This window comes from Lissotriton helveticus, chromosome 1_1, assembly GCF_964261635.1.
Source record: "Lissotriton helveticus chromosome 1_1, aLisHel1.1, whole genome shotgun sequence".
Taxonomy (NCBI): Eukaryota; Metazoa; Chordata; class Amphibia; order Caudata; family Salamandridae; genus Lissotriton; species Lissotriton helveticus.
Genome location: NC_136057.1, coordinates 2,095,664,813 through 2,095,677,140, shown reverse-complemented (window position 1 = coordinate 2,095,677,140; position 12,328 = coordinate 2,095,664,813). Strand labels below are relative to the sequence as shown.

The 12,328-nt window shown below is 39.8% G+C and overlaps 1 protein-coding gene across 1 annotated transcript in view; it reads right to left on the bottom strand.

Annotated features, from left to right (window-relative positions):
* LOC144756240 (calcium-activated chloride channel regulator 1-like) overlaps positions 1–11,811 on the bottom strand; it is a 705,782-nt gene extending 693,971 nt beyond the window's left edge. Inside the window, exon 1 of the mRNA XM_078645871.1 lies at positions 11,612–11,811. Coding sequence (XP_078501997.1) covers positions 11,612–11,770 — 159 coding nt within the window. The 5' untranslated portion in view covers positions 11,771–11,811. The remainder of the gene's footprint in view (positions 1–11,611) is intronic.
* Positions 11,812–12,328: the final 517 nt, after the last annotated feature.

Here is a 12,328-nt window from a genome sequence, read left to right as displayed (position 1 = left end):
CATGTTTTCCAGACAAGCAAGGTCTTTCCCATAGAACAGGGTTAGATCTAGAAAATGAAGTTTATAATTTGGGTAATTATTCTTCGAATTTTATGGTCCTGAATGTTCAGTCTGATACTACTCCAGACTTACCCTCTATGTCAGTATTACCAGTTAAAGGCGAATTATGTGTCCGAAAGAATGGTTCCGTACATGTAGGCCATAGCGATTGTACTACTATTGTCAAGTATAGTGACAGTAGGAAATCTATTTTCAAAGCTTCACGTCATTCTTATTTTATTTGTGGTCAGACCGCATATGTTCGTCTGCCCCTTGATTGGGATGGTACATGTTACATTGCCTTCCTACTGCCACCTGTTTTTCTAGCCCCACCTGACTATCATAGAAACTCCCACCTAGTACATACTAGATACAAGAGAGACCTTCCGATTGTCGATTATACTGAAACTGCTCTAGAACAATACATAGATATCAATAAAGGTGTCTTTCCCTATTTAGGTACTGTCGTGAATAGTAAACTGATACGTAGATTAACCAGAACCCTTGAAGCAGTAGTGATTGAGACTACTTCTGCTCTAGGTAACTTAACCGAAGAGCAATCTTTTATGAGAATTGTCGTGCTCCAGAATCGTCTCGTCCTTGACGTCATACTGGCCGATAGGGGCGGGGCATGTAGAGTCATCGGATCTAGTTGCTGCATTTTCATTCCTAATAACGCGCCGTCTGTTTATTCAGCTATAACCAGACTCCATAAAATTGCCCATCTGTTACACCAAAATCCAGGCACCTGGACATGGTCCGGTTGGTTTTGGAATATAATTTCTGCATGGGGATGGAGAGTATTGACATTTCTAGGTATTGCAGTAGCTATCATATTCAGTTGCTGCCTCTGTATACAATGTGGCCCTGCGATTTGCGGCATTTGTACTACCTCTTGTATTCCTAGTCCCAAGTCCCGTCCTAAATCCCGTTCCAAGAAAATTCGAGACGAGCAATTGATGCTGTCTGAAATGATAGATGGTATTATGAATATTGATGTTTCCTGATGGAAACGTAGTGACAAGGAGGGAATGTGGAAAAGTAAATTTTGCCATGTTCTGTGTCCCTACGTGTTCCCCATCTTATGTCATATGTGCATGATTAATATGCATATGTATTCCCCATGATCGATTAAAGACGCAATTACAGTTGTGTCCATCTCCGGTATGCCAGTTCCCAGTTTTCGTGAATACAACGAATATCAGGCCTATGTAAAGCTACGTTGCCACGTTTCACAGTGTGCACGTTATTTCATTGTAAAGTCCCCGTTTCTAGGCCTAAAAAGGGCCCGGACTCAGATTCAGCTCCTGTCTTCTGAACCCTCTCCGAGGAGCGATACAGCCCCCACCTGTATTCCTGACCCTTCACTTACTTCCTGCCTCACAGTGCCCGGCCCAGCCTGGCTCTGCCTACGAGTCTGCCAAGAGTATGTTATGATTCTAGTTATCAGTCCAGCCCTCCTTCTCTGCATTCCTAAGCTACTGAACCGCATCAATAGTTTCCGTCATGGTCTAGCCTTTACGTCTCCATGTAAGAGAAATACTGTATTAATGGTCATTTAATATTCTTCAACACGCACTACATGTAGAATAATGCATGCACCAGTCTTAGAGTCTGTTAGCCTTTCCCCTCCTGACTTTTAGTTTATATCAACATGTTCTCTAAACATTAGATACTAGATAGGGTTTAGGTACATGTCGCCCTGACTCTCCAGACTTCAGTCTCTTCCTCTAGCACAGAGTTCATAGCCCCCAGCTTCTCCCTAGTAACACGCCATTGCCAGCTTGCGCGCACCACTAGGTTAGAGGTCCCGGCTCCTTAGGTAGCCCCCTCCATGTTCCCGCCCCATTTATGACATATTCTGTTACGTTTGCATCACATGTCTATGTATACGCCCTGTTTACGCCTCTTTTGTGCCTTATCTTTCGCGACTGTTACTGACCCCACCCACTTCTCCGCCTATCGTATGTACTGTAATGCAATTGTTTTAGTATATATGCTTGTGCACTGTTATTAAAGTTGTGCTAGCTAGCCATCCCAGATCTTGTCCGTGCAGGTTGTCCTGTTCCTGTCCTTTATGCTGTATTAAACCTGCAAAACTCCAGCTACCTCGAATCTTGACTCTTATTTATTGAGCTATCTGTTATTACGATATCCAGTCAAAAATAGATCCGGTATTATTTATTTATATACCACATATGGAAAGGCAAGACTTATTTCTTAAAATCAAACTTTGCAAGCACTGTTCAATCCCTGATGCTCTCTCATCTGGATGATGGAAATGCTCTCTTCTGTAATGTTCTTTTTTCCACAATAACCACACAGAAAAGCACATGCCACACAACACCAAATCTCATCCAAGGAATGAGAAAATCTGACTATCTTTCGCCATTTCCCCGCCATCTTGAAGGTAGGCTGTGCCACATATAAACTAGTAATGAGGAGAGAATGTTCTTCCTAGAATAATGAACATCTCTGGGGAACAAGGCAAAACAAGGGCCATGGACATTGTCAAACTGCAAAAAAAAATAAGTAAAAAAATACAAAAAAGATGAAAGAAAAGAAAAGAAAAAACGGATACAGGTTTTTTAGCTATATGCTGAGAAGATGCAACCACATTCCTCTATGTATCTTGATTCATATTCAGAAAATAACTGTAGATGTAGGTCTTCATGGAAAATCTAATGGATGCATGACGTTACAACGCATACTTTTACAACGCCTACCTTTACAACGCGTTTTTTACCACGCATACCATTACAACGCATAGCGCTTTGGGGTGCTGGATAGTGAATAGTTTAGTTTACTATTCCAACTCCAGTCCCCGTGGATAGTAGGGAAGGTTATTGGATAGTAAATTAACCTATTCCCTATCCTAGAGCGCCCCCAGCGCAATGCGTTGTAATAGTTTGCATTGTAAAAGTTGCGTTGTAATGGTAGGTCGTTGTAAAAGTTTCGTTGTAAAGGTTACATACCACATCTAATCCATCATTGTCACTGGTATATCCTTTGAAATTATGAGGTATTTGGTTGCTATTCATATTTAGCATGATAGACTAAAATATATGTGATCCTGTACATTGACTTGAATATCCAAATGAGAAATGGAATAGCTTCATTTAGTAGGGAACATAAATTACCTACACTGATGATAAAATGAAATGGAATGATAATTCAGAATATGATGGCTTACTATAGTGTAGATTCTACTGTTTTATAAATTAACAAATTCTTGGTAAAAATAGCAATTATTATCATCTCTTACAACAAGAAATGGCAACCAGAGAATGTTTTTAATGAATACACTGTTTGCTTTTGATTGCCACTGATTGTTGATGAGGGATATGTTTTCTGTTGTGCTCAATGCATCATGTAGTAAATTTTAATTCCCCTGCGTCCTTTGAGATTTGATTTCCTTAAATGTTTCTCTCTTTATATCTCATCTCTCAAGAGAGCAATGATTTCACTGTAAATGAAGGTTATTTGAAGAAACAAGAACATTCCAGGAATGTGTAGAACACTACATTAAGTAAGAGGTATACATCAATGAGCAATACATAAGATTAAAATACATATACATAATATTATGTCAAGACTGTCATAAGGTATAATGTTGAGCCTATCTAATATTGAGCCTATCTCTTTTTTAGTTAGCTTTCGATCTCTGCTAACATGCCTACCTCAAGACAAGTTATTTTGCAATGGAAAACTAGGAGTTATTCTAAGTATTTTTGTAACTTTAATGGGGCACCTAAAAACAGTTCTAACTAGGCATTAGGCATATGGAGGTAAGGAGCTTAATTCTACATGGGATGAAGTACACTTTTACAATACATATGCAGATATTGCAAATATCTATACAGTTCCATCATCATATAGGGAAAAAGGCAAAAGGCATAGGTCCTTCATAAATTCTCAGGGTTATTTTAGTCCTTATAATAAATGGTCAAACTATTCACCAATCACCAACTTTCTTTTAAATTATTGCTCTCCGGCTCCTTCCTATGAGAGAAGAACTATGTTGTCAGATACTGGGATAATTGTGAAATGGGTCCTGTAAAAATAAACACCAATAAGCAGCATAAAATCTGTTTCAAAAATACATTTTGATCAGTGTATTTTAGGCCAACTTTGAAAGCAGTGGCAGTTCAGAATGTATAGAAACATTTTTTTTTTATTAAAGTCCAAACGAAAAAACAAATACAATAAATCCATTACAGCCAATACAATGAACCACAGAGAATACCTTTAGACACAACAAAAAATATCCGAAATCTCCAAAATAATAGAAAAAGCAATATAAAGTCAGAAACAAATGGGAAAAAAGAACAAGAAAGAAAAAATGTGTTAACTACAAAATGAAATAGAATAATCCTGCCTCACAATCTCAGTCAAAGTAAGAAGCCCATATTTTCACAAAGGTTCAAAGACCCTCCACACGTAATGCATAAGAACGTTGACTTTTCCTGAATGCTTTCATATTATTAGATCATTCCAGAACGGAAGGGATGAAAGTAGTGCGCCACCTTTGCAATATAAGTGATCTGGCTACAGCCATTGCTATATATAAATATTTGACCATACAGTGAGAAAGGCAAAGGTCAGGATCGTAGCCAATTACGACTAACAAATCGCTAACTGCTATTTGGGCTCCACACTCAACTTCCAAGTAACAGAAGATATCATCCCTAAACATCAGGATCATTGGACATTGTAACATTATATGTGACCAGTTAGCAAAGGGAAAATTACCGCAACAAAAGCAATGTGGTGAATGATTGGAATACATTTTTGATAAAGATGCAGGGGTTCGATACAGTTGCCATTTGCCAAAAAATAGCATCCTATGCCAGTTCGCACCTCTAAGTGTGTTAAAATTGAGATTATTGATAAATGAACACAGATTAGCTGAATTTTCTAAATCTTCACAATCCTTCCATTTTTTAATACCCTTCTGCCCAAGATCTGGGGCCCTAGCTAAGGCTAGGCGCTTTTTCCATGCCCCTGGTTTCTGCGTGAAAGGATCTTCTAGAAGTTCTTTAGTTAGCTGATGTTGTTTGCTGATCTGAGAAACATCTAACTCAGTGAGGAATTTAAGAAGGATATTATATGATCCTACAAGAATTAAGTCATTGGCTCTTAACTGTGTCATTTCGAACATGGTCAACCATTTTCCGTTCCTCAGGAAATCTAGAACCTTACAAAATCCTAACGATGCCCATTTGAAAGTAAGTTTTGAAGTTTGAGTGTTCCCTGCTGATGGTAAAATATCAGTTAGTAAAGTGGTTGAATTGATTACCGGGATCGAAAAATGTTATAAAGTGCCTGACGTTTTTTGAAAAACCAATGAAGGCACTTATAGCCAACCCGCTTCGGGGATCAAAATATAAACAGTGGTGAGTGAATTTGGCTTTCATTACACATTAAATCCATAAAGCAATTAATAAACAAGTGTGACTGATATCGAGATTTGAATCTAGACAGATGCTGAGCAAAATAAGCATAATAATAATCCCTGAGGTTCAGGAGGGGCAAGCCTCCTTGGTCCTGTTCTTCATACAAATATCTGAGTGCGATACGCGGTGTTTTTTTTGCCCAAAGAAAAGAAGTAAACATAGACTCAACTTGAGCGAAAAAAGCGCTTAACCGACAACAAGGAATGGTTGAAAACAAGAAATTAAACAGAGGGAGGACAGACATTTAAATCAAGGCGACCCAACCTAAAATGGATAGCGGCAAAGAGTTCCAGCGTGCAAACAGGCCCTGGATTTTCCCCAAGAGAGGCAGAAAATTTAGTTGATATAGATCGCAAACTCTTTCAGAAATAAATACTCCCAAATATCTTTTAGGAGGGTATTGGCGCAAGCAAGGATATTGGGCTGCAGATCCAAACCTGCACCACCGCATTGTAAAAAATCGGTCTTTTTTTATCAATGCGATACCCCCCGAGCGCCTCAAAGTCTTCAAAAACCTGAAAAACCTCTTTCTGGCTTGATTATAAGCATAATGTCATCGACGTATAATTTCAATTTCGCCATGGAAGGTATATGAGGACGGATATCAGAGCAGTTTCTTATAGCTATTGCTAGTGGTTCGATAAAAAAAGCAAACAAAACTGGTGACAAAGGGCACCCTTGCCTTGTGCCCCACTTTACTTTGACCCGTCCAACCATAGAGTTATTAATAATTACATTAGCTTCCGCCTTATTTTACAAATTGCAAATTAGGGCTGTGATCTTGGAGGAGATGCCAAAGTAATCTAAAATTTTAAACAAAGTTTCCCAAACAACAAGGTCAAAAGCCTTTTCGGCATCTAGCAAGAGAACAAACGTGGGAATTCCTTGAGTCTCGAAATAGTCTAATGCCTCCGAAAGATAATGGGTATTAGATGCTAGTTGCCTCTCTGCAATAAAACCGTTCTGGTCCGGATGTATCAATTGTGTCGCATAACCATTGAATCGAAGTCACAACAATTTAGTAACGATTTTATAGTCAGAGTTTAGCAACGTTATCGGCCGGTAGGAGTTCGGATCCGCGCTGTTCTTGCCTTTTTTTGGAAAGCTAACTATATTACCTTGTCGAAAAGACTCTGGTATTTCTCAAGCATAGAATTCACCAAGCGAAGAAAAATGTCTGCAACTGAGCTAAAGAAGACTTTAAAGAATTCAGGCAGAAACCCATCCGGGCCGCAGGCCTTCCCGTTTGGTAACTTTTTCATAACACCCTCCTTCCATAGTGAAGGGCCTTGCCATAGATAATTTGTCACCATACGATGGTGTTGGGGGGCTATTGTTCTGAAGAAATTTGTTTAACAAGGTCATATCCACGGTCTGATGTTGACCGTAGATGGACTCATAATGCCGTAGCATTATTTCACCAATTTAAGCTGAATCGTTTATACTTAAGGTAGTTGCGGGCATTTCAGTGTCCTAATCTGATTTAAGGCAGCTTGTCCCCTTGCCTGAAAAGCTAAAAACCTGCCAGTAAAATTGCTTTCCTCGTAAGCTTTTTGGCGATGTTGCTGAAATGAGGCATCACTCTTAGTATAATAATTGGCACTAAGTGCACGCTTAGCCTGGTCCAGCTGCCGCTGATTGGAGAAAGAGGAGTTACTTAAAAAAGCAGAGTAAGACATTTGGATCTTCTGCTCCAGCATTCTTTTATCTGCCTTAACTCGTTTAACCATTTCAGCATCTTTGCCAATAATTCACCCCCAAACAAAGGCCTTGAGTGTGTCCCATGCCACACTCAAAGTGGCATACGCAATATTTAGTGAAACAAACTCTTTTATCTTAATCCCCATAGAGTTGACCCAATCCTCTTCATTTAAATATTGCTTATTCAACAACCACCTTTGAGGAGACCTAGAACAATTACCTAAGGATAACTCAAGAACCAGCAAGATGTGTTCAGAGAATCCATTATAAATAAATCTTTGCTGACTAAAACTCAAACTACGTGAAGCCAAGAAAAAGTCAATACGTGAGGAAGAACGAAATCTGCCTGACCAACAAGTAGATGCGGTTTTAGTGGGAAAAGCCATACGCCAAGGATCATGAAGATCCAACGTTGCCGCATAATGTTGCAGGGTTCTCAAAGATTTAGGTTTCAGCTGCTTTTTACCCTTCACTTATGAATCTAATTTGGGATTCATTATGGTTATAAAAATAGCCCATAATATTACAAGCGTGACCGCTTGTCCTAATGCGCACAGTTGCACAGCCTGCTGGGATGCTGCTATTTAATTAATAAACATGATTCTCGGCCAATATTGCATGCCATGTCATTGTTAAATCAACATAATCAATTCAAAAACAATTTTGTTATTAACCATTTTACTTAATTCTTTTCATAAAGAAAAAATCACATATTTTAACCAATTCAAGATTTCATTGGAACATTGAAAAATCTGGCAACTTTACAGCTGGTAAATGGGTCTCTTGCAACAGAATCACTGCTGGGTTTTCTGTTTTAATCTGCGATTCAATTGCATGCATTTTCCTTTGGTTGTTAAGACCGTTAGCATTGAACGATACCACTTTCAGCATTTCTTTACTACCTATGATTGAAATCTAAATCAGTCTTAAACACCTTGAACTTCCCCGCAGGAGTCAAGCTTACAAGACTAAAGTATAGGACCTGAATAGACTCAATGGCCTGAATGGAATCAACAAACAAGAAAAGAACTCCATTTTTTAGCTCCTTATACTCCCTACCCACCCGTTGTGACCCACCCCCCTGAAATGTGGAACCACCCCCCTCCAACCACACCAACCACTTTTCGACACCCCCTTCTAACCTGATCTAGCCCCTGACTCCCCCTTACCCCAGCAAAGGTATAAAAAAAAGGGGGGGGCGCCAAAAATACATACTGGCAGACAGGCATGCACATTGAGAATACAGCATCTACTATAATCAAATGATAACTAATCCAAACCCAGAGCCTTAGCAAACACAGTGCCGGCTTTAGGGGTATGCGAGCAGTGTCATTGCACCGGGCGTCAAGGGGGTGCCCTCTTTGTGACAGCCTGTACCGAAATAAAAACAGCCTGCAGAGATCCTTTTGCGGGTGGCATTTTTCAAGAGATAATTACAACAGCATGATAACTATGTTGATTAATGCACTTGAGGGCGAGATCTGTGATTTGTCTAGCCACAGTTTTAACTCATGGTAAAGTAGCATAAAGGGGTAATGCTTCTGCTAGGAAGCACAAAGGGTGATAAGCAGATCACAGCTTGGTATTTCATATGGATAGCTCAGTGGGTGATTGCTTTTTCCACAGAGATCCTTTACTTACTTGGAGTTCAGATGTAACAATCCTTTTAACAAAGCACATTGAGCTATGAACTGGAATCAAAGTGCTTCATGCAAATTGAAAGGCAGAGGTTTAGAACCTAATTGTTTTCCCCCTCTATCTTTGGTAATTATAAGGTGACTAAAGGGTTCATATGGGTAGCAATACAATTTTATTATATTGACACCCCAATCATTAATTTACATTTATAGGATAGACAGTTACAAAAATGATGCAAACCTGGTGCAAAGTGTGCTTTTGGGGCATTCTTTTCAGAGCAAATCATCCTGAAATTAGCTGGATAGTAGCCCTAGAGGCACACAATAAATGATACATGGATGTTCCCATGCGCTAACCATGTATTTTAACATTAATCCCTATCTACTCTCTTTGGTAGAAAAAGGACACCTGCTCAAGGCAAGTGTAAATTTGGAGAAAAGGTCTGTTTTCCTCAAACCTTTCCAACTTTGCATGTGTGCTGAATGGTTCATCACAAAAAGTGGTAAATGTTGTCAAAGCACAGACGTTTGTGCTAGAAGGGTACCCTTCAAGTATAAAACCTTAGCTCTGGCCAACACTCGGACTGGGTAGGTGTACAGGAGGCATCACCCCGGGACAAACTGCTTTCAAGCCTGGTAATGTACGGGCGCCCAGTGTTTTCGCCAGAGGAGGTTTCCTCCTACTAAGCGAGGTATTGAACAGGAGCGGTATACACAATGAAGCAGTAGCCAGATTATAGGTATACAAACTCACTGCCCGCCCTGATAAATTTAGAGGGTATTTTATTTGATCTCACGTGCACTTTAAATTTATAGTATTGGTCCTGACGAAGCGCCAATGACCCTTATGGCGAGGTGGGCGCGAAACATGTTGACCCATGATTTTCTTGACACCTGGGGTCAGTGTGCCTACAGGAACAAGATTTTATTTAGCAGTTATGTCTGCTGAGGGGATATAAATTAAACATTCGCTGCATTTTTACCCCCAATTTTCACTTGCACGCACTTCTTTTACCCTCTTTGGACCCCTGCACCTACCCCGCACACCCGCATGCACCATCCGGCTGTCCTAAAAGATCTCCGATAAAGAGACCCTTCGGGGGACCCGTAGGGAATTGCAGCGCCGGCCCTACGAGGAGCAAACGCCCGATGATGAAGCATGACACCCCCAGGGGTGTGTGAGGGCAACAAAGGACAAAATATGTTCTTTTCACCTTTTTGTTTTTGGGTGGGTCCTTTTGCACCTAGGTTATACTTTGTTCTTCTTCTCCCTTTTCTGTTTTGATATATGGGTGACTTTTTGCACCCTGACGCTCTGGATGACTAATTGCACCCAGCGTCTGAGGAACAGTGTCCTCAGTTGGTTTGGTAAAACCTTAGCTTGACATTACTGAAACACCCTTGCATTATGGTGCAAGTGTGTGTGCATTGGCACAAGTAAGCCTAAGGTATGCCAGCACTATGCGAGAGAGCAACATCATGCAGCGCAGCAACTTTGGTTATGGCACATCTTAAAAACTGTTAATCTGACCCTCCTATTCTCCATATCAAGCACTCTTAGCATATAATGGCTACCAGTATGGATGCAAGTTGCTCCTACACCTTGTAGTCCTCATTGTTTTATGTAACATTTCCTATACATTGATTTACAAACTTGCATGACTCATTGTCTCTATAACATGTTTTGGATGTAAAGGGCTCTGACAGTCTACATTGGGATGGGTAATAGTATATCATAAATATTTGTAAGAAAGGAGCTAAGGTGAAATTAGGGGTGCAATTCAAGAGGGTAGCAAGGAAAATCGTAACAAAGGTGCCCACTGGGTGGGCGCCAACAAAGACTGTTGCATCGGGATCCACCAATGCTAAACCAGCTCTGATCACAAGCATGTTCAATTCCAATATAATAAATAACCTGCCTTGATCGCTTGCCATACATATTCAAAACATTTCTTTGTTATGCCTCTTCAGGGAGGGATGTTTCCTCATCATGTTTCTCCTGGACCCCCACTCGTACCTTAGCTTCCTGTTCCTTGTTTTGTGTAAGTTATCAGGCTTGCAAGGAGGACAGGTGGTCTTGGGTCAGTCAGGGTGGTTTATACATATTCCAAAAATAAATATAAATGAAAGCTACTATCAAGCGAGCCATGCAAGGTAGCTCTTTTGAACCACAAGGGAGGAAAATTGCGAGTAAAGGAAAAGGATTTAAATATTGTTTACCTTGTATTATATATACGTTCAACAACATGTATATCTCTGGTGACTAATGTTATGTTGAAGAGTTCAAATTACCTGACAGATTTTCAGGCTATTCATACAACATACAGCTATATATAGTTAATGTAAATATGAAATCATTTGTATCGTCATTGATTATACTGAAAATTAGGCAATTGGCATGGATCTGCCCCACCTTGACCAATGCTGCACACAAATATAATGCAAATATCTTTATTTGGTCAATTTTGGAAAACGATGATGATTTGTAGCACAGTGGCATGTTTAATCTTCTATGCGAGTATATTTTGAAAGTTTCCAAAAATGTATGCTAATGCTTTTGTTGTAGGTTCAACTGTTTTTCCATTTTCATAACATTAAAAAGTTGTAACAAAAATATTGACCAACAACGTGGAATTCCTTTACTAAGAGATCTCTTCCATTTTGTACCTGCCCAGTTCCCGGTTCTATTTAATTTCATTTAGTGCTATTTGGTATGATTTGTTGTTGAAGGCGACGCTGCAGGGCTTTTAATTTCGATAATGATTTAATTAGCCTTACCTGTATCTTGATAGCAATATTGTCATCTTCAGGTAAGGCTGGATTAATTGCAATGACAAGATCTTCATAGCCATTGTTCTTCAGCTGCACCATGGAACACGTCACAGTGCAAAACAGTTGAGTTGCCAAAAGTAAGGCCAGGCTCACTGTGGCAGACATCTTGTCCTATCCAGCCAGTGAACCAGCAATGGAAACAGCGCTCTGTGTACAGGATTATTTATGCCCTGCTGCTGGGTTGTCGTCAGAAGATAACAGAATGTATTAGTGGACTTTGGTTGTCTCATAAATTCCCACCCCGTACTCTCTAAGCAGGCATGGAAAGTCCAATCAGCTGCAATAGCAAAGCATAGATAAGTTTGGGCGTGCTAGGGCAAGGTATGCACGGGGCAATATACTTTTAGAGGTGAATTGCCACATTTGGGACAGAATATCCTCCACCAGTTCTTGTGCAAGCAGTCCATGAGGAACAAAGGTTCAAAGTAAATGCAATATACTCTCCAATGTTTAAAGTTAAGAGGAGAGAGAAAACACACAACTGCACTTTGTATTCCGTAGTTCCTCTCGAAATTAAAAGCAATGCCTTTTTTAACACTTGCCCTTCCTGATGAAAATGTCATTTTAGACATACATCCAGTTTGATGATGAATTACAGGACAGACGAATCGTTATGTTTTTTGTTTTATTTTTGAAACACTATAGAAAAATGGCCAAGGTTCG